Source organism: Neoarius graeffei, chromosome 5, assembly GCF_027579695.1.
Source record: "Neoarius graeffei isolate fNeoGra1 chromosome 5, fNeoGra1.pri, whole genome shotgun sequence".
NCBI classification, from domain to species: Eukaryota; Metazoa; Chordata; class Actinopteri; order Siluriformes; family Ariidae; genus Neoarius; species Neoarius graeffei.
The window spans coordinates 20,996,081-21,019,843 of record NC_083573.1 but is presented as its reverse complement, the minus strand read 5'-3'; the positions used below and the strand labels follow the sequence as shown (position 1 = coordinate 21,019,843).

Sequence of the window (23,763 nt, the reverse complement as noted above, 5' to 3'; positions counted from 1 at the left end):
GTAAGCAGACAGACAGACCGAGAGAGAACCAGCAGAGTTGCATGTGTGTGTGCAGCTCAAACCAATCTGGCCATTTTCCTCTGACCTCTCGTCAACAAAGCGTTTCCACCCACAGAACTGTCGCTCACTCAATGTTTTTTTGTTTTTCGCACCATTCTGTGTAAACTCTACAGGACTGTTGTGTGTGAAAACCCCAGGAGATCAGCAGTTTCTGAAATACTCAAACCAGTCCATCTAGCACCAACACCCATACCACAGAGAAATTTTCCCATTCTGATGTTTGAAATGAACATCAGCTGAAGCTCTTGATTTGTATCTACATGATTTTATGCACTGTGTTGCTGTCAAAGGATTGGCTGATTAGATAACTGCATAAAACAGGTGGTGTATGGGTGTTCCTAATAAAGTGATCAGTGAGTGTATTGATCTCTTGTACCCTTTCACCAGGACTGCCATTTCTGCACTTGAGTCTGGGAACCATGACATCAGACACATTTTATGACATCAGATGCAAATCTAATTGATTTCTGCTAATTGTGAGGGAAAGAGTTAAAGTACCAAGTTAGCAAGTAACACAACAAACAACTCATGACGATGAAGCAATAACACTTAAGATAGGGCGCAAACTTTTATTGTTGAATAGTCAACTAGACTTCGTGAAGATCCAGTTGTTTGAATATTAATATCAGACCAAAAAGAGCCCCCTAGATTTAATTAAGTATAACATTTGCAATGTCGATCCGTTTCACTTTTGGAAAGAACTCTGAATGGGACAAACTCTGGATCTCCAGTGATGGGCAGGTGGGAGGTAGTCTATTTAAACAAAACTTAACCAAGTGGATATAAACAAGCATAATCTTGTCAAGTTAGAAGTGACTAACAAACTTTGTTCAACCACAGTTTTGTACCATCCCTTGATGGTTTTCTTTCATGAAACTCAGGTGTTTTCTTGCCTTTGGAGGACACTTTTAAATAAGAACTCTTCTGCTATTTATTTGATGGGAATTCTATCTTTTCACAAATGTAGTTAAAACTTAGTGTGGTCGGCTAGATCAGGAAGAACATGCTCCTCATAGTCTGAAGCTATTACTGTATAGTAGACCCTCCACTTCTGAATCTCTGATTTTTGAAAGGGCTCTTTTTTCTTTTGCTTGTGTCTCTGCTCACCTTCAAAATGGCTCGTCAATTTTGGCATTCTTAGCAGGGACATTAAAATCTCCGTGACATTTACTGACTGGCCATTGTATTTATGACATTCATTCAATCTCAATAAGTACTTTGGGAGTGTGGGGATCAGTGGCGGCTGGTCGGTTACGATATTTCCAGATTTTAAAAGAAAAAACATCAATTTTGCCCATACTCTTGCCTCTGATATGGCTGATTGTTGGCAGCGTCACAAACTGTGAAATAACAGGTTCTTTTGGCCCATTAGCCTACTGTCCAATATACATGATGGTGGTGTTGGGGGGAGGGGTATATTTTAACATTTTATATTTTAAAATTGTGGCATGTTGTTTAAAAATTGATCATTATTGAAAGCAGCTCTTTGTCAGGAACCTCAGCAGTAGAGCTGGGTGCCACACATTTCATTCAATGACACTTTCCCTATATTTTACTTATTTTGCCTGAGAAATGTTTTATTGACAATTTTGATAACCCTTCACTTTTAATCCAGATCTGTAGTGTGAAATGTTCTCGGCTGTGTTTTTGTTTAAAACCAGGTTTTAAACCAGGAACCAGCTGAGGTGGCTCGGGCATCTTTTTCGGATGCCTCCTGGACGCCTCCCTGGGGAGGTGTTCCAGGCATGTCCCCCCGGGAGGAGGCCCCGGGGAAGACCCAGGACACGCTGGAGGGACTATGTCTCTCGGCTGACCTGGGAACGCCTCGGTGTTCTTCCCGAGGAGCTGGCCGAGGTGTCTGGGGAAAGGGAAGTTTGGGCTTCCATGCTTAGACTGCTGCCTCCGCGACCCGGTCCCGGATAAGCGGAAGAAGACGAGACGTTTTCCAAATTGTAGCTGTGTTTAATTCATATCCAGAAAAATATATATTCCAATTCCTTATTGTGGTGGAGGGGTTTGTGTGCTTGAATGATCCTAGGAGCTATGTTGTCGGGGGCATTATGCCCCTGTCAGGGTTTCCCAAGGCAGACAGGTCCTAGGTGACAGGCCAGACTAAGAGCAGTTCACCAAAACCCCTATGGAGAAAAATCCGAGGACCGTGACGTCGCCCGGGATGACGCAGCCGGGGCCCCACCCTGGAGCCAGGCCCGGGGTTGGGGCTCGTATGCGAGCGCTTGGTGGCCGGGCCTTTGCCCATGGGGCCCGGCCGGGCTCAGCCCGAAGAGCTGACGTGGGCCCGACCTCCTGTGGGTTCACCACCCACAGAGGTAGCAGTAGGGGACTGGTGCAATGTGGATTGGGTGGCAGTCGAAGGCAGGGGCCTCGACGACCTGATCCCCGGACACAGCGGCTGGCTGTTGGGACATGGAATGTCACTTCGCTGGGGGGGAAAGAGCCTGAGCTTGTGCGGGAGGTTGAGAGGTACCGGCTAGAGATAGTCGGGCTCACCTCCACGCACAGCTTGGGCTCTGGAACCCAGCTCCTCGAGAGGGGCTGGACTCTCCACTTCTCTGGAGTCGCCCGTGGTGAGCGGCGGCGGGCTGGTGTGGGCTTGCTTATAGCTCCCCAGCTCAGCCGCCATGTGTTGGAGTTTACCCCAGTGAACGAGAGGGTCGCCTCGCTGCGCCTTCGGATTGGGGAGAGGGCTCTTGCTGTTGTTTGTGCCTATGGCCCAAATAGCAGTATAGAGTATCCGGCCTTCTTGGAGTCCCTGGGAGAGGTACTGAGGAGTGCTCAGACTGGGGACTCCATTGTGTTACTGGGGGACTTCAATGCTCACGTGGGAGATGACAGTGACACCTGGAGGGGCGTGGTTGGGAGGAACGGCCTCCCCGATCTGAACCCGAGTGGTGTTTTGTTATTGGACTTCTGTGCTAGTCATGGTTTGTCCATAACGAACACCATGTTCGAGCATAGGGGTGTCCATAAGTGCACGTGGCACCAGGACACCTTAGGTCGGAGGTCAATGATAAACCTTGTAGTCGTTTCATCTGATCTCCGGCCCTATGTCTTGGACACTCGGGTGAAGAGAGGGGCTGAGCTGTCAACTGATCACCACCTGGTGGTGAGTTGGATCCGCTGGCGGAGGAGGAAGCTGGACAGACCTGGCAGGCCCAAACGTATGGTGAGGGTCTGCTGGGAACGTCTGGCCGAGCACTCTGTCGGGGAGGTCTTTAACTCCCACCTCCGGGAGAGCTTTTCCCAGCTTCCGAGGGAGGCGGGGGACATTGAGTCTGAGTGGACCATGTTCTCTACCTCCATTGTGGACGCAGCTGTTCAGAGCTGTGGCCGCAAGGTCTCCGGTGCCTGTCGTGGCGGCAATCCCCGAACCCGGTGGTGGACACCAGAAGTAAGGGATGCCGTCAAGCTGAAGAAGGAGTCCTATCGGGCCATGTTAACCTCCAGGACTCCCGAGGCAGCTGACGGGTATCGGCAGGCCAGGCGTGCTGCAGCTCGGGCAGTTGCGGAGGCAAAAACTCGGAACTGGGAGGAGTTCGGGGAGGCCATGGAGAAGGACTATCGGTCGGCCTCGAAGAAATTCTGGCAAACCGTCCGGCGCCTCAGGAGGGGGAAGCAGTACTCTGCCAACACTGTTTACAGTGCGGGTGGGGAGCTGTTGACCTCGACTGGGGACATTGTCGGGCGGTGGAAGGAATACTTTGAGGATCTCCTCAATCCCACCGTCATGTCTTCCACTGAGGAGACTGAGGCTGATGACTCAGAGGTGGACTCGTCCATTACCCAAGCCGAAGTCACTGAGGTGGTTTGCAAGCTCCTCGGTGGCAAGGCACCGGGGGTGGATGAGATCCGCCCTGAGTATCTCAAGTCTCTGGATGTTGTGGGGCTGTCTTGGTTGACACGCCTCTGCAACATCGCGTGGCGGTCAGGGACAGTGCCTCTGGAGTGGCAGACTGGGGTGGTGGTCCCTCTTTTTAAGAAAGGGGACCGGAGAGTGTGCCCCAATTATAGGGGAATCACACTTCTCAGCCTCCCAGGGAAGGTTTACTCCAGGGTACTGGAGAGGAGAATTCGACCAATAGTCGAACCTCGGATCCAGGAGGAACAATGCGGTTTTCGTCCTGGTCGCGGAACACTGGACCAGCTCTATACCCTTCATAGGGTGCTCGAGGGTTCATGGGAGTTTGCCCAACCAGTCCACATGTGCTTTGTGGATCTGGAGAAGGCATTCGACCGTGTCCCCCGTAGTATTCTGTGGGGGGTGCTTCGGGAGTATGGGGTTCGGGGCTCTTTGCTAAGGGCTGTCCGGTCCCTGTACGAACGGAGCAGGAGTCTGGTTCGCATTGCCGGCAGTAAGTCAGACCTGTTCCCAGTGCATGTTGGACTCCGGCAGGGCTGCCCTTTGTCACCGGTTCTGTTCATAATTTTTATGGACAGAATTTCTAGGCGCAGCCAGGGGCCAGAAGGAATCCTGTTTGGGAACCACAGGATTTCATCTCTGCTTTTTGCGGATGATGTTGTCCTGTTGGCTTCTTCAAACCAGGACCTTCAGCATGCACTGGGGCGGTTTGCAGTCGAGTGTGAAGCGGCTGGGATGAGAATCAGCACCTCCAAGTCCGAGGCCATGGTTCTCGACCGGAAAAGGGTGGCTTGCCCTCTCCAGGTTGGTGGAGAAGTTCTGCCTCAAGTGGAGGAGTTTAAGTATCTCGGGATCTTGTTCACGAGTGAGGGAAGGATGGAGCGTGAGATCGACAGGCGGATCGGTGCAGCCTCCGCAGTGATGCGGTCGCTTTACCGGTCCGTTGTGGTGAAGAAGGAGCTGAGCCAAAAGGCGAAGCTCTCAATTTACCGGTCGATCTACGTTCCGACTCTCACCTATGGTCATGAGCTTTGGGTAATGACCGAAAGGACAAGATCACGGATACAAGCGGCCGAAATGAGTTTCCTTCGCAGGGTGGCTGGGCGCTCCCTTAGAGATAGGGTGAGAAGCACAGTCACTCGGGAGGAGCTCGGAGTAGAGCCGCTGCTGCTCCACATCGAGAGGAATCAGCTGAGGTGGCTCGGGCATCTTTTTCGGATGCCTCCTGGACGCCTCCCTGGGGAGGTGTTCCAGGCATGTCCCCCCGGGAGGAGGCCCCGGGGAAGACCCAGGACACGCTGGAGGGACTATGTCTCTCGGCTGGCCTGGGAACGCCTCGGTGTTCTTCCCGAGGAGCTGGCCGAGGTGTCTGGGGAAAGGGAAGTTTGGGCTTCCCTGCTTAGACTGCTGCCTCCGCGACCCGGTCCCGGATAAAGCGGAAGAAGACGAGACGAGACGAGACAATATAATATACTCAGCATAAACATTTTAAATAGATTCTATATTTTTGGTCCATCCATGACATATTACTAAAGTAGCCTATTTACTGTTGTTGATGTGGGTCACTTGCTGTTAGCCAATTCACTTTCTCGTACCAGGAGAGCTGAAAGGAACGAGTATTATTCCCTACCTTTTTCACCAAGTCAATTTGAGGCATTGGTCTACCCTGCTCTTTAATTTTAATTTTTTCCTCGAAAGGAAGACTGGCAAATGGCTTCGCCAAAATTAAATCAGCAATGCTTGGCCTCCGTGCGCAGCTTTCTTGCGAGCTGACTAGCCCCCTCAAGTTCAAGTTCAGTCACTCAAATAAACGAAATTTTTCTGGAACCAAGATAGCAAACTTGACAACACTATATTTACACTTTATTTACAATGAAAATATATACAAACTAAAAAAGCTGGTAGAAACCGTATGTAATGAATGAAATCGAAATGTAAGCTGATCTCTTACAATACACCACAGCACTTGCGAATCCGCATGGGACTGAAGTTCACCGCTGCCTGTCTATAGTTGAAACGAGCTGTCAATCAAATAAAATATCCGGCCGCTTTCACCAATCACCAGTCTCCTCGCGGAAACTGCCATGTCCCTCCTATGTGAGGCTGGGAGTCCGTAGGCGGGCATTTTCGCAGTATTTGTCCAATAACCGTCTTGCATTTTGATATTGAAAAGCGCACAGCTCCCAAATGCCATTGAAGTCCACTGAGGCTGAGAGTCCGTGAGACTCCGTGGGTGGGCATTTTCGCAGTATTTGTCCAATAATTGTCTTACATTTTGAGATTGAAAAGCACAGAGCTCCCAAATGCCATTGAAGTCCACTGAGGCTGCGCTGCATCGTGCGGTCACGAGGGGGAAAAACTCACGCACACATTAAAGTTATAAGGGAATGATTTCGCACTGTAGTGGGTTGAGCACATACATTTCTATGATTCTGGATCTGAAATAGCAAGTGTTATAAGGTCGGCTATAGCATAAGCCTAGCGCAATTCATCCTACACGATGTTCGTCATTTTTAGAGGAGGCCGAGCCTCCCTCGTTGTCTTAGAGCAATCGCCCTTGGTGGGGATCCACATTGACAACGTCTTTTGAAGGAACCTGATAGGGTCATTGTCTTCCTTGTTTGGATCCAGAGATTATTTTATCTCTCTGTCTAGCTCTGCAGGCTTGGTCATGTCCAAGGTACAGAGGCAAGAAAAATTAAGTGTACACTTTGAAAATACCTGCATTTATGTATAATTATCTTAAAATATGGTCTGATCATCTAAGTTACAATAAATGAACACCACAATCTGATTTAACTAATAAATTATTGCTTTGTTCTTGTCCATATTGAATACATCATTCAAACATTCACAGTGTATGCTGGAAAACGTATGAGAACCCCCAGGCTAATGACTTCAACAAAAGCTAATTGGAGTCAGGATTTAGCAGTCCATGAGTCGGAGATGTGGGCTACAACTACATTGACACTAACACTGAGTTTGCTATTCACAAGAAGCATCAGCTGATGCAAAACGTGCCTCGCAAAAGAGAGATCTCAGAAGACCCAAGATCAAGAATTGTTGATTTGCATAAAGCTGGAAAGGGTTATAAAGCAATCTCAATGAGTTTAGATAGTCATCAGTCCATAGTCAAACAAATGACAATTTAGTACTGTGGCTATTCTCTCTAGAAGTGTTCACCCAGCCAAGATTACTAAAAAGGTTCAATGCAGAATCCTCAATGATGTAAAGAAGAACCCTAGAGTAACAGCGAAAGGTTTGAAGGAATCATTGGAACTGACCGATTTTTCTGTTCATGAGTCTACCATATGCAAAACACTGAACAGACAGGGTGTCCATGGCAGGACACCACAGAGAAACTTGCTGCTCTTCTAAAAACATTGCTGTGTGCCGAAAGTTTGGAAAAGAGCACCTTGAGACCGCACAATACTACAAGGAAAATGTTTTGCAGACCAATGAAACGAAGGATGAAATATTTGGGAAGACGACAGCACTATGTATGGTGTAAAAAGAGAATAAGAAAACATCCCAACGGTGAAGAACAATGGAAGGAGCATCATGATTTCACTTGCCATCATCAAGGGGAAACAGAATTCCCATATTTATGAAGGTATCCAACAGGACAATGTCAGGGTGGCCGTCAGGGTGAAGATCAGTAGAAGTTGGGTGATACAGCAGGGCAATGACCATAAACATCAAAGTAAATATATGACAGTGACAGGGGACGGGGAACTCCGCCTTCTGGAGTGGCCCAGTCAGAGCCCAGACCTTAACCCAACAGAGAGCTGTTCACACCAAACATCCTAAGAATATACAACCCCTGGCAAAAAGTATGGAATCACCAGTCTTGAATGAGCACTCATTCACACATTTTATTCTGTAGAACAAACTCAGATCACAAACATGATACAATAATAAAGTCATTCCAAAGTGCAACTTCTTGGCCTTCAGAAACACTAAAAGAAATGAAGAAAAAGCATTGTGGAAGTCAGTAAATGTTACTTTTATAGACCAAGCACAGGGAAAAAAATATGGAATCACTCAATTCTGAGGAAAAAAATATGGAATCATGAAAAACAGACAAACAAAAGAACATTCAAAACACATCACTAGTACTTAGTTGCACCACCTCGGACTTTTATAACGGCTTGCAGTCTCTTAGGCATGGACTTGATGAGTGACAAACAGTATTCTTCATCAATCTGGTGCCAACTCTCTTTGATTGCAGTTGCCAGATCAGCTTTGCAGGCCAGAGCCTTGTCGTGGACCATTTTTTTCAATTTCCACCACAAGTTTTCTATTGGGTTGAGATCTGGACTATTTGCAGGCCATGACATTGACTGGATGTGTCTTTCACCAAGGAATGCTTTCACAGTTTTTGCTCTATGGCACGAAGCATTGTCATCTTGGAAAATTATTTCATCATCCCCAAACATCTTTTCAATTGAAGGGATAAGAAAACTGTCCAAAATATCAATGTAAACCTGTGCATTTATTGAAGAAGTAACCACAGCCATCTCCCCAGTGCCTCTGCCTGACATGCAGCCCCATATCATCAAGGACTGTGGAAATTTGGATGTTTTCTTCAGGCAGTCCTCTTCATAAATCTCACTGGAACGGCACCAAACAAAAGTCCCAGCATCATCACCTTGTCCAATGCAGATTCGTGATTCATCACTGAAGATAACTTTCATCCAGTCATCCACAGTCCATGACTGCTTCTCCTTAGCTCATTGTAGTCTTGTTCTTTTCTGTTTAGGTATCAATGATGATTTTCTTTTAGTTTTCCTATATGAAAATCCCATTTCCTTTAGGCGATTTCTCACGGTTCGGTCACATACTTGTACATTGACTCCAGCTTCCTCCCATTTATGCTTCATTTGTTTTGTTGTACTTTTTCGGTTTTCAAGACATATGGCCTTAAGTTTTTTGTCTTGACGCTTTGATGTCTTCCTTGGTCTACCAGTACGCTTGGCTTTAAAAACCTTCCCATGCTATTTGTATTTGGTCCACATCTTTGGCAACCATGCGTGAAGAGTTACCTTCTTTAAGAAGTTTGACAATCCTCTCTTTTGTTTCAAGAGACATCTCTCTTGTTGGAGCCATGATTCTTGCCAATCCACTTGGTCCAGCAGCCCTCCAAGGTGTGATAACTGCGCTGTTTCTAACTGCAGACTAACGAGCAGATCAAATCTGAGGCAGGTGTCAATTTAGGGAAAGGAAATTGACTGGGTGAGTCTTTATTTTCTACCTGAAAATTGAGTGATTCCATATTTTTTTCCTCAGAATTGAGTGATTCCATATTTTTTTCCCCTGTGCTTGGTCTATAAAAGTAACATTTGCTGACTATCACAATGTATTTTCTTCGTTTATTTTAGTGTTTCTGAAGGCCAAGAAGTTGCACTTTGGAATGACTATTATTGTATCATGTTTGTGATCTCAGTTTGTTCTACAGAATAAAACGTCTGAATGAGTGCTCATCCAAGACTGGTGATTCCATACTTTTTGCCAGGGGTTGTATAACTGCTGAAGCAGTTCTGAAAGGAAGAATGGTCCAAAATTCCTCCTGAACGTTGTGCAGGTCTGAGCTTCAGCTACTGGAAGCGATTGTTTGAGGTTCAACCAGTTATTAAATCCAAGGGTTCACTTACTTTTTCCACCAGCCCCATGAATGTTTAATGGAAGAGTTTAATAAAGACATGAAAGATTCAAACAGTTTGTCTTATTAATTAAAACATGTGTTTATTCATTATTATAACTCAGATGAAGATCAGACCATATTTTATGATAAATTTATACACAAATGCAGGTAATTCCACAGGGTTCACTTACACTTTGCCATTGTACATCCTACAACGTCCCCTCTCCTTAGCTTGAGTGTTGTTCACTCTACACGAGATTATGTACCGTGTTGGAATATGCTTTCATTGCTGAATGAAGTAGATGTATAGCTCAAGAAATGCTCTCCATTGCCAGCTGAGCTGAATTTTTCACAATTTTCGCATCCATTCCAAGAAAAGATAGTTCAAATACTTTACTCCATTGTTATTAAATTTACACTGGCTGCCTGTGGTAGATATCAAGACTGTCTACATCACCCCAAAATTATTATGCTTATTTTTATTACTGCATGATAATGTGCATGGTAGGAAAACAGGTTGATAGATATGGAGGCAGGGCCGTGGTCAAGCGTCTGTTTGTGAATGGGGAGCGAGGCTGGGGGAGACGAGTTGCAAAAATTCTCACCTGAGTTGTGTGTAACTGATGAGTGGGTGTGTCTGTTTCCTCTTTTTTTTTTTAGTGACAATGGGAGATGAGAGGAGGAGAGACATGACTGGCAGAGCAGTGTGTCTGTGTGGTGTGAGAGAGAGAGAGAGAGAGAGAGAGAGAGAGAGAGGTGTGTGCGCTGAAAAGTAAATATTTCAATTAAAAAAAAAAAAACAGCCAACAAACCTATGCTGCCTGTCCCCAATCCTTCAGTGTCCCCCTTCCCCAAGTTACTTGTTGCAATAGATTTTTAGGTGATTCTGCCAGAATGCACAGTAAACAGTGGGGGGGGAAAAAAAAAATACCACAACCATAAATATAAATGTGTAATATTGTGTAAGGAAGGTAATACTGTTCTATCACACAAGGATACTGTGGAATATAATTTAATGACTCCCTCATTTCACAATAATTTGTTTCTATATTTTTATTTAATCTTCACGTCATCAGTTTTTTTTTTTTTTAAATATATGCATGTAGTTTGGGGTTCCCATACTCGGAATTCCCGATTTTGTTTTTCAAATGGTCTGTGACCTATAAGCAGACCAAATTTTTGGCCATCATATATCGCAATTAATCTGTAGTAAAGTGAGTATATAACACCACCACCAGGCAACAATGGGACTTATTTAGCTGAAGTGTAAGACTCCAACAACCACAGAAGAAAGTTGCTTCACAGTGTTTCATGTTCCTCTGCTGATTTATTTATCCACTGATGAACCTAGTTTGCTAACTATCTAGCTACTTATTTCTGACACTTTAGAAAGTGTTTAGAAAAAAGAAAGTATCTAAATTGACGAATCAGATATATTTGAAACCATGTTATGTACAGTGGGGCAAAAAAGTATTTAGTCAGCCACCAATTGTGCAAGTTCTCCCACTTAAAAAGGTGAGAGGCGCCTGTAATTTTCATCATAGGTACACTTCAACTATGAGAGACAGAATGGGGGGAAAGAATCCAGGAAATCACATTGTAGGATTTTTAATGAATTAATTGGTAAATTCCTTGGTAAAATAAGTATTTGGTCACCTACATACAAGCAAGATTTCTGGCTCTCACAGACCTGTGACAACTTCTTTAAGAGGCTCCTCTGTCCTCCACTCGTTACCTGTATTAATGGCACCTGTTTGAACTCATAAGACACCTGTCCACAACCTCAAACAGTCACACTCCAAACTCCACTATGGCCAAGACCAAAGAGCTGTCAAAGGACACCAGAAACAAAATTGTAGACCTGCACCAGGCTGGGAAGACTGAATCTGCAATAGGTAAGCAGTTTGGTGTGAAGAAATCAACTGTGGGAGCAATTATTAGAAAATGGAAGACATACAAGACCACTGATAATCTCCCTCGATCTGGGGCTCCACACAAGATCTCACCCCGTGGGGTCAAAATGATCACAAGAACGGTGAGCAAAAATCCCAGAACCACATGGGGGGACCTAGTGAATGACCTGCAGAGAGCTGGGACCAAAGTAACAAAGGCTACCATCAGTAACACACTACGCCGCCAGGGACTCAAATCCTGCAGTGCCAGACGTGTCCCCCTGCTTAAGTTAGTACATGTCCAGGCCCGTCTGAAGTTTGCTAGAGAGCATTTGGATGATCCAGAAGAGTATTGGGAGAATGTCATATGGTCAGATGAAACCAAAATAGAACTTTTTGGTAAAAACTCAACTTGTTGTGTTTGGAGGAGAAAGAATGCTGAGTTGCAACCAAAGAATACCATACCTACTGTGAAGCATGGGGATAGAAACATCAAGCTTTGGGGGTGTTTTTCTGCAAAGGGACCAGGACAACTGATCCGTGTAAAGGAAAGAATGAATGGGGCCCTGTATAGTGAGATTTTGAGTGAAAACCTCCTTCCATCAGCAAGGGCATTGAAGATGAAACGTGGCTGGGTCTTTCAGCATGACAATGATCCCAAACACACCGCCCAGGCAACGAAGGAGTGGCTTCGTAAGAAGCATTTCAAGGTCCTGGAGTGGCCTAGCCAGTCTCCAGATCTCAAACCCATAGAAAATCTTTGGAGGGAGTTGAAAGTCTGTGTTGCCCAGCGACAGCCCCAAAACATCACTGCTCTAGAGGAGATCTGCATGGAGGAATGGGCCAAAATACCAGCAACAGTGTGTGAAAACCTTGTGAAGACTTACAGAAAACGTTTGACCTCTGTCATTGCCAACAAAGGGTATATAACAAAGTATTGAGATGAACTTTTGTTATTGACCAAATACTTATTTTCCACCATAATTTGCAAATAAATTCTTTAAAAATCAGACAATGTGATTTTCTGGATTTTTCTTCTCATTTTGTCTCTCATAGTTGTGGTATACCTATGATGAAAATTACAGGCCTCTCTCATCTTTTTAAGTGGGAGAACTTGCGCAATTGGTGACTGACTAAATACTTTTTTGCCCCACGGTATGTGAGTCACTAAAAGTATTGCTGCAATTATGAAAGATGATATAAATGCCGATGCTCACCTGAGACACTCAATCATTCGTGACGCAATGCCTCTCCTCCTCATCATGTTGAACACCCAAATGCGACTGATCCCACACACTGCTGGCTCTGGAACAGTAGAGCAGCACCAGGCCCTCTGGTGCTCAAACATCAACTTCTCCCTCTCTGAACCTTCTGGCAATGGCTCTTCGATCACCCTGTAACCCTATCGACAGAAAGCAAGAAATCCACTGATGGATTAATTCTGAAAACCACAGTCTGTTATGCAAAACCAAAATTCATCAAAACAAAATTAAAATCAAATGAGATACAAATGAGGGCGGCACGGTGGTGTAATGGTTAGCACTGTCGCCTCACAGCAAGAAGGTCTTGGGTTTGAGCCCAGCGGCTGGCGAGGGCCTTTCTGTGGAGTTTGCATGCTCTCCCCGTGTCCGCGTGGGTTTCTTCCGGGTGCTCCGGTTTCCCCCACAGTCCAAAGGCATGCAGGTTAGGCTAATTGGTGGCTCTAAATTGACCGTAGGTGTGAATGTGAGCGTGAATGGTTGTCTGTGTCTATGTGTTAGCCCTGCGATGACCTGGCGACTTGTCCAGGGTGTACCCTGCCTCTCGCCCATAGTCAGCTGGGATAGGCTCCAGCTTGCCTGCGACCCTGTAGGACAGGATAAGCGGCTACAAATAATGGATGGATGGATGGAGATACAAATGAGTCATGTCAGTTTAGTAATATCACTGCCTTTATTGTAACACTAGGCCTCACTGACCAAGCTCGAGGAGCTAGATTTATGCACAAATCAGTTGTACAAACATTTACACAAGAAATTTGATATTCATGAAAATCCTGTAAATTGAAAAAATATATATATTTGTATCCCAAAATGTTGAAAAAACCCCACCCTAGACCCCTCTGTCATCCATAACTACTGCCTGGTTTCTCTTCTGCCCTTCCTATCAAAGACGCTTGAACGTGCTGTTGCTAACCAACTCACCTCTCCCCCCTCACGGAACAACCTTCTGGATCCTCACCAGTCTGGCTTTCAAGCAGGACACTCAACCAAGACTGCACTTCTCTCTGTCAGTGAGGCACTTCATGCAGCATGTGCTGCCTTCCTCTCCGCTGTCCTGATTCTCCTTGACCTTTCTGCTCCATTTGACACTGTTGATCACCCCATGCTCCTGTCATCCTTATCAGCTCTGGGGATCTGCGGGACAGCCCTGGATTGGTTCAAGTCCTACCTCTCCAGTCGCTCCTTCCAGGTTCCCTGGTCTGATACTGTATCAGCACCATGCCCACTTACCTCTGGTGTCCCTCAAGGTTTAGTCCACAGTCTGCTTCTCTTCTCCCTGTGCACCCAGTGTCTCTGCCCAATTATCTCTGCACTCAACTGTTTCTCTCTTTTCCTCCTTCTGACACACAGGTCTTTGCTCGCATCTCTACTTGCGTGACATCCAGAGCTAGATGAAAAACCATCACCTGAAGCTCAACCCAGGCAAGACAGATATGATCTACATTCTTGCTCCATCCTCTCCACCCCTGGACATTGTCATCTCTCTGGGAGACATCGCTCCGTCACCTTCACCCAACGTGAAGAACCGAGGGGTCATGTTCGACGACAGACTCTCCTCCTCAGCAAACATCGCTGCAGTGACCCGGGCGTGTAGATTTCTCCTCTACAACATCCGAAGGATCTGCCCTTTCCTCATCACCTGGTCCTCATCACTAATCCTCTACTGCTTGGACTACTGCCTGGTCTACAACCTCCCTTATTCCTCCTACATTATCCCTCTACTTGCTGCCCTTCAGTGGCTACCTATTGCAACGTGCATCAAATTTAAGACATTGGTGCTAGCTTACCAGGCTGTCAAGCGATCAGTGTTGTTTTTGGCAGCCATTTTTTATTTAGTTTTAGTCTTTTGGATGAAATGCTTATTAATTTTAGTCACATTTTAGTCAATTCTATCCTTGATAGTTTTGGTCTAGTTTTAGTCGACTAAAACCCTTTTGGGTTTTAGTCCAGTTTTAGTCAGTCATTCATTTTAGTCAAATAAATAATTACTTTAAAACATTAAATTAGGCCAATACAGAGATAGGAAATTGTACTTGAGGTTGACAGGTCGTGCGCCCGCTCTCGACAGAAACGCTGTCTCGTGCGCCCGCTCTCGACAGAAACGCTGTCTCGTGCGCCCGCTCTCGACAGAAACGCTGTCTCGTGCGCCCGCTCTCGACAGAAACGCTGTCTAGTTTGCATGCTCTCGACATAAACACTGTCTAGTGTGCATACTCTCTCCATAAATGCTGTCTAGTGTGCATGCTCTCTACAGAAACGCTGTCTAGTCTGCATTGCTCCATTGTTCACAAACTTGTGTTTCTGCCTCTGTTTAACATGTCGCAATGCGCTGATAGAGCACAAACATGTCATGATGAACACACAACTAGAAGATGACCACGCTGTCCGTTAATGTAAATATGATGGCTAAACATGCTGCTAACATTAGTCTAGTCAGGTGTGCTACTGCTCATTTAGACATATTAAGGCACAGCAACAGGTCTGAAAAGCTACATTTCCCCCCATATGTTTCACAGTAACTCAAATATAGGTCAATATATGACAAAGCATTCAGTTGCTGTCCCACCAATAATTGCTGCAGGACAAGTTTTACTCATGACATGTTAAGTGAATTTAAGTTAGCTTAACCAAGCCAACTTTAGCATGAGGCTAGCGGTCCCATTCATTTTCGCCAGGTCACGGTGTTTTGGAAAACTTCATAGGAATTTCATCACAGCCCGATTGTTGAGTGACATTAACCAAAGCTAGCAAACGTATACATGATTTGTTAACAGGACTTCTTGTCACGTTAACTTACCGCCGCAGAAATAGCAGCATGGTGAGCCTTTAGATGCCTCTTGAGGTTGGTCGTATTCTTGCCACGTAGTTTACAGCCACAGCTGGTACCTCTGTCTCCCACTACAAGGCATTCCGTTTTATTTTCTGCTGGATTATGCGTAAAGTATGTCCATAAATCATCACGTCTTTTCCGCCTACCAAGCCCTTGTGCTAGCGTTGCTGATGGTCCATGAACTGTGTGGCTGCCCCGGTGTGCACTGTGCCTGGACATGCCCGGTGGTGGGCGTGGCCAAACAAGGACCGGATGCAGGTGCATTGCTGATATTTTCAGCATTTGGCAGACAGGTTGCACGCGCGGTTGGAGGAAACGCCATGCATTTTGATAGTCCTATAGCCAACCCACTAACATTTTTGTCTTGTCTCGTCAACAAAAACAGATACGTCTCGTCATATTTTCGTGATCAAAGAGTTATGTTTAGCTCGTCACTGTCTCGTTTTAGTCATGAAAAAAGGTGCGTTAACGAAATAATTTCATCATCGTTAACGAAAACACTGCAAGCGATTAGGGCCAGCATACCTGCAGAGTCTGAGCTGCTCCCACATGCCAGCCAAATCCCTACTACTGGTCACCTGGCCCCTCCCCCTCTCTGCTCCTGCCCAGCTCAAGACTGCTGCCTGTCCTGGCTCCCCATTGGTGGAAAGACCTTCCCAATGAGGTCAGAACTGCCGACTCCCTGACCACCTTCAAGCACTACTTGTTTACTGCATATCGGTCTAAACCAAACCAGGCTATGTACTGTCTAGCCTGGGTTTAGCTGTTGGAGTAGGGTCTGCTACTCCAGGGTCTGCTTCTCCCCTCCCCTCCTTTGTCAGTTCATTTGTATGGTTGCTTTGTTTTCTTGGCTGTTTGCCGAGTATTGCTACTTCAACAGAATATTACATTAAGTATTATTCTGTCACTTGTTCGGTTGGCATTAAAACTTCAGCACTTCTTGTACCTGACTTTTCCACTTCTTGTATGTTGCTCTGGATAAGAGCATCTGCTAAATGCCATGTAATATATTGTAAAGTAAAATTAGTATCTGACTCCTGCTACTGACTGTGTGTAAATTTATGAATAAAAAGACTAAATAATGTAAACCTTGATCAACTGGCTTTCATCAATTTTCGATTACAATCTGCGATGAGTTACTACATTTTTATACACCTTAAGTTCAAATCACTTATTACAAATACACACACTAAATATTTTTTAGTTTCATATAGGTCTAACAGGCATTAATGAAATATTACACACATGCACATGAACATGTGGATGGCCCCATAAGGACAGTCGAAAGCCACACTTGAAAGATGGCTCTGGACACTTACAGTTTTGCTATTATAGCTGAGGACTACAACTGACCAGGCCTATAATACTTGAGTCCAGAACTCAGACTCGAGTCCGACTCGTGCCCTAACTTTAAGGACTTGTGACTTGACTTGGACTTGAGCACCAATGACTCGGACTCATGCATTAACCGCATTCGGACTCGTAAATTGGAGACAAGGAGTCGGATTTTTTCTTTTTTTTTGTAACATGCCTAGAGTTGCAAAATTCCGGGAATTTTCAAAGGTGGAAACTTTCCATGGGAATTAACGGGAATTTTCGGGAAAAGACTGGAAATTTTGAAAGTGGACATCAATTAAGTAAGTAGAAAAAAATATTGTAGCATAATCTTGGTTAAAAGAGGCAGATTTACGGGAATAAAGTTGTGCATACAGTAGCATGCTGTTACTCACTCACATGGACAAAACATGTTATTTTCTCAGGAGCCATTGAAGCCACACCCCTTACATGCATTTTGCATTCCTCTATCACATGCACAATAACTTCTAGAATTCTGAAGAGCTAGAACTGTTTTAGATACAAACTGCTGAGATCACACATTACAGACAAAGGACTACATGCCATCAAGTAAGTTTTGAGGATTTTTGAGGATGATTTTTTTATCTATTATGGTATTTAAGTAAAAATGAAAAGGTATAGTAGAATAAATCTAGTGCTAATTTAATTGTAAATTAGAATTGTGCAATTTCATTGAAGTAGTTAGCTTGTGATGCTAGTTACAGCAAATTGTGCTAGCTTAATGGGAAACCAGATAAGCTAAATGAAAGCTTCCTATGAACATTTCATGTAAGAAAACTAAATTTAATGCTAGCTTACTGGTAAAAATAAATGTAAATGTAAGATAATTAGAACATTTCATTGAATAAATTCTCATGCTAGCTAGCTACAGCAAAATGTGTTAGTGCTAGTTTAATGGGACATCAGATGTGCTAAAATGTTAACTGTGTAAATGTTTTGTCATCTTATTTCACAGAAAAATGCCACGCGTGCTATCCAATGTGTGGAGGCATTTCACACCTGTGACGGTAGACAGGAAATCTTTGTTCATGTGCAAATATTGTGCCAAGAAATATGTTAAGAATGCTACGAAAATGCAGAATCATATTTTGCAATGCTCCAAATGTACAAAGGCAACAACAAATGCAGCAGGTGAAAATTCATCTATTGCATCAGATTCTTCTGATACCATTTCATCGGTTCCTGGACCCTCAGGCCTCAGAAGGTACTTTGACTCCATGGATGAGCAAAGTCAGAGAAATGCTGATGAATGTTTAGCTCGAGCAATCTATGCAACATCCTCACCTCTGATGTTGTCTGCCAATGTCTACTGGAAGAGATTTTTTAATGTAATCTGACCAGCATTCACTCCCCCAACCAGACATGCACTATCCACTCATTTGCTGGATGAAGAGTACAACAGAGTGCAAACAAAGGTTAAACAAACCATCGACAATGCAGACTGCATTTCCATCATCTCTGATGATAATAAATAAATAAATAAATAAGTGTGTGTGTGTGGTGTGTGTGTGTGTGTGTGTGTAAATAAAATAAAATAATTAAATAATTCCCCTAAATTACCGTAATTCCAGTGCTTTTTTTTTTTTGAAAATTCCCAAAATTCCCGTACCAAAGTTTCCATGGAAACTTTCCGGAAATTTTCCATCCCTTTGCAACCCTAAACATGCCATAATAATTTGGCACAATATATTTCTAATCTACATTAATTTTGGTATTAATTTTTGCAAGCGTTGTTTTGAACTAATTTTTGCAAGAGTGTAACACCTGCATGCCTTAGCGTGTGTATCAGACAGACTCTCAGGCGTGCTCCGGACAGCACGCCTGCCAAGTGGACGTGCAGCCTGTTATGTGAATGTCCAAATACTTATGCACCTGACCACACACACACACACGTACTTTGACATAATGCATTCCCAAGCCCCTTAACCATCACAACGAACCCTTACCCTAACTTAAACATTGGCCCCATTCATGACACGAATTTAATTCATTCCCTCATTTTAAATGTACCCATGATTTAACTAAAATGTGTCATGATCAGTAGTTAAGCACTATGAGAGCTCATGCATATTGTACAATGGCAGTCGCTTCATTACAGATGTGTTGTGAATTCTGGATCCTGTGAAAAATGTTCAGCCGTTTCAGTGTTATCCCACCCCCGCCCCCAAGTTCATACAGGCCAAATGAAACAAGGCTGTGGTTTAGATAAACATAACTTCTGACCGTTTACCACAGTTCATCTTTCACACTTGTCAGTAGCAATGCGTGCTAGCTCAAATCTAAACAAATGGAAACTCTGTTGCATTGATGCATGATCACATAGGCAGGTCCTGAAACATAGTTACCTACGTCCTTACGGATATGCAGTCTTTGTTTGCAACAATAAAGGGTTATCACAGAACTGAAATTATTATTATTATTTTTAATGGGTACCCAGCATTATTCAAATTTGGAACTAAGCTTCGGTTCCCAACCCTATCCAATAATCCAAGTTTTTTCAACATGTTCTGTTTGATGTAATGAATATGTTCTGTGTGATGTTGTATTCAAATGATTCAGTTTAGTAAAAATAAATAAATAAATAAATAAATTAACCAGAACGTCGAGGACGTAGTAGCTCATCTGGCCTGCCATCAAAACAACCATGACTACCAAAACATCAAACACAACTGAAAAGTGACAATGTGAGAGAGGACCAACCTCTATGACAAATTGTTGACAGGAAAATCAACAAATTTTGTTCCCCAAGGGAATATTTACCCAAAACATTGATCAGAACTGGAATCAGATGAGAAATGAAAGATAAAATTCTAGTGAGAGGCCTGGAAAATTTGTTAATCTGGCCTAATTACTAACTTGTAAGCAAAAAATTCGACAAAACAACGACCAAGTTTTGTGCGGAATGAGGAGTTCTTTCAAACAAAACAATCGGTACAGAAATCCATGGAGAATTGATGGTGGAGATATGATTTAACTGAATTGTGGACGATGGACGGACGCCATGCCATGGCAATAGCTCATTGGCTTTATGGCCAGATGAGCTAATAATTTGGCACAGCATTCTGTATGATGTCAGTGTATGCATTAATAGTATACTGCTGACATTTTAAGCAGCTCCAATTTAAAATTCACAGATTCATGATACTGGGGAAAAATAAGAACTTCAAATGCTTGTCTTACAAAAATGACATCACCCCCTGGAAATTATACCTTATAAAACTAGACATGTTAAATAGTTTATTGTCTAAATTGTATTTTAATACGAGACTGGGAACATGTTCTATTTAGCTGGTAAAGTCTGCCACTTACACAAATGTGTTCCTGGTAAGTTACTGTTACTTCGAAGGAAATGACGTCATATGCGCAATGCTTGAAAGTTCATGGCATTTCTGGCTTCGTCTGCTTTGCAAATTGTAGCACGTTTTTACTGATTTTTTTAAAAAATTCCACAACAAAGCCTCCTAAGAGGTGTGTCATTCAAAGCTGTTCAAGTGTAGTCCATAAAAAATGTGGAATTTTGATCCATTATCGCCCAAAGTCGGCAGGACACTTATGGAATGAATGGGTTCGATTTGTATGGACAAAGAGAGGCAACATCAAAGCGACAGGGCTGTTTGGTGTCTGCCCCATACATTTTTAAAACGAAAACTTGTAAGGCAAATTCACACAGCACGATTTCGGTGATGTCTGGTATGTGGAGCAGTTCTTATGATCTGGAAACAGAAGTCAGAAGCTCCATCCCAAAGAGCTCCCCACACAGTGTCAAGCTTGTGTTTAGCCTGTTGCTTGAATTTATTAGTTGTTCTTCGTTTTTTACGATTTTCACTGATAGCAGTTCTGAAGTTTTATACAAGGCTAAATAATAGCAATAAATAGGCACTTTCACTTTTAGTGCTGGAGCTGGCAGGAACGGGTGGGGTGTTGTGCCATATGCATTGTGCGCAGCGAGCATGCAACAGCCAGGAATTTGTTAGGATTCACCTCCAAAACTAAGTTACTCATAAAACTACCAACCTTTTCTGGTTCTAAGAGCACCAATTAGGACCATGTAGACCCTTTCTATTTTGTGCTACAACGTTAAGTAGAAGTAGGTGTGTGTGTGGCAGTGGGTCCGTGCGCAATCACTTATTTTTTTACTAAAATTCTGATGCTGTAGTTGAAGGAGAGGGTGGAAAGGCTGTTTCTGTTTGTGCCTGATGCAGTATTTGAAGAAGGAGGATCACAGAGTGATTTTAAACTAAGCTTGCAATGGCCTTTTCCTTTGTGCCAATTCCGTGATTATTGTAGGGACTTTACCTTAAAATTTCAAACAGGTTCAATTCACCTTAAAATCAGCTCTCTGTAAAGGGACACCGCAAGGTGATCCTAGGTTTTGGAATTTTGAAAAAAAAAATTCTTTTATGGTTGCAGAGATGCGGTGATTTTGGTAAAAAATAAATAACGGTAATTGCACACTGAACACCACACACGTGTCTAAACACACTCGTGCCTAAAGTTGAACACCTTTAACATTGTACCACAAAATAGAAAGGATATGATCCCAGTTGGTACTGTTAGAACCAGAAAAGGTTGTAGTTTTATGAGCAACTTAGTTTTGGATGTGAATCCTAACAAATTCCTGGCTGTTGCGTACTCGTGATGCACAATGCATATGGCACAACGCACCACCCGCTCCTGCCAGCTCCAGTACTGAAAATAAGTGCCTAATTACTGCCATTATTTAGCCTCGTGCCTACCAAGTGAGGTTATAAAGATGACAATTACAGAGACACTGCTTTATCATAACTGCGAAAGTTGAACACCAAATCAGTTATTAAAAAAAACACAAAAAAAAAAAACTATAATTTGTACCATGTATTAACTTCCTGGATTCCAGAAAACCACTGGAGCAGTTGTTGCTCTTCTTCTTCACGAGCGACTTGGCTTGCGTATTCGTCTTTCTCCATGGCTATAGGTTCTAAATTGTCTTCAGACAATCAAGCAAAGATTGAGGATGAATTTGAAGAGCTTTCATGTCTTTTTCAAAAGAATCAGTATCAAGAACACACACCACTGCAGAGAATAGCATAGAGTCTGTGTGGACACAAAAGAAGGCAGTGGCGTATATGACGTCACACATGCAGCACCGCTGACCTATAAATCGGTGCGATCTAATAATGGTGGACAAGCTTTTAGTGATTTTTGGAATAGAATTCAGATGAAAATTTTTTTTCAAACCAATTTTTTTAATCAATGAACTTTACAATCTATATGAGCATGTCACACACAGAAAACCCAGGATTTTATGATGTAATTTTCGTTAGACTAGCACTTTAAGTTAAGCTCTTAATTAATAAATAAATAAAATAAAAAAATGAATTAAAAAATTTAAAAACAAACAAACAAACACTGACCTCCTGAATGTGTTCAGCGATCAGACACCCAGTCACCTTCTTGTCATTTGAAATGAAGAGGAAGGTTTTGGTCTGGGAAGGGACCTTAGTCTCCACTTGCTGGAATCCCAGGTCATTGTCCACCATTTCTCTTATCTCCTCCACCTCAAAGCAGACCCCCCCAAAAAAAAAACAAAAAAACCAAACACTAATAAATTCTACTGATTTACTTGCACTAAAGCCAGTGAATAAAACTTATTAAAAAAAACTTAAGTGAAAAAAAAACCAATTTGTTTTTAATTAGGTTCCTCGTTGTTTACTTTTAGGACTTGTGTGAAAACCTGATGTTTTAGGTCATATTTATGCTGAAATATCAAATATTCTAAAGGAGTTCACAAACTTTCAAGCACCACTTTTACCCCTTTTTGACCAACAGGGTATGGGGTCTTGAACCGGTTCCATTCAGGATTATTTGAACTTGTGCCAGCTAGCGAACCAATCCACATTTTCACCAGTTTTGAGCAGAAACGTTATAATCAAGGATGCATCATGAACAGAGGGCATTGCATAATTCGCAACGGGAGAAAACAGTTGCAGCAAGATGGTGGTGCACATTGATTACATGCGGGCTTTTGTTCTGCTCCTGCAGATATTTGTTTTCGGACCATTTTTTCCTCAAGATGTATCCTTTTTCATTCCGTTCTCCTTTACCGCACTCTGCTTCCTCTCCAAACTAATGCCACTCCCATTCATGTAATCACTGTTCATGCTGGAAAAACCAGCTATATTTTGGTTCAAGCTATGAACCAACTTTTTAGGTTCCGAATCAATTTATTTTTAGTCAAAATGCTCTGAACGGTTCAAAATTTGGATTTGGTGTACGAACAAGAAAGGAACCCGTTCCCTGTTGGTCGAAGTGTAAGTGATGTGCATGTGGCAATGATAGCACTTTAAATTAGAATAAATAAATACATTTATTTATTAAATTAGAATAAATAAATTAGATGAGAGTAAGCAGTACCTTTTTCAGTGCATATTTAGGGTCATCTGGTAGAACAAGTATAATCTTGCCATCTGGGTATTCCCCTAAAATCCTCTCCTTTTTCCAACCCTGTAAAAGATTCAAAATAAGCAGATGTTAGATAGGTAGTCCATCAGTATCTTAGGCTACGTTCACACTGCAGGCTGAAGTGACTCAAATCCGATCTTTTCGCCCATATGTGACCTGTATCCGATCTTTTATTGACAATATGAACGACACAGATCCGATTTTTTCAAATCCGACCCAGGCCGTTTGGATATGTGGTCCTAATTCCGATTCCTATCCGCTCTTTTCATATGCGACTTCAGTCTGAACCGCCAGGTCGCATTCATCCGACTTACACGTCATCAACAAGCCACAAACGTCACTATTCTGCGCTGAAGTAGGCGGCGGGTCTCTCAAAAAAAGTTACAACAACATTGCGCATA

General features: G+C 43.3%; 1 protein-coding gene across 5 annotated transcripts in view; it reads right to left on the bottom strand.

Annotated features, from left to right (window-relative positions):
- esco1 (establishment of sister chromatid cohesion N-acetyltransferase 1) overlaps positions 1-23,763 on the bottom strand; it is an 80,861-nt gene that overhangs the window by 26,275 nt on the left and 30,823 nt on the right. For 3 of the 5 annotated variants that reach the window (XM_060921407.1, XM_060921406.1, XM_060921409.1), the window contains exons 7-9: positions 23,315-23,404; positions 22,315-22,458; positions 12,691-12,875 (exon numbers count right to left, since the gene is read on the bottom strand). In XM_060921407.1, the coding sequence (XP_060777390.1) occupies positions 12,691-12,875; positions 22,315-22,458; positions 23,315-23,404 (419 nt within the window). Of the gene's footprint in view, positions 1-10,393; positions 10,468-12,690; positions 12,876-21,780; positions 21,888-22,314; positions 22,459-23,314; positions 23,405-23,763 lie in introns of those variants that run through there. The other 2 variants (XR_009654709.1, XM_060921408.1) reach the window with 2 other exon arrangements.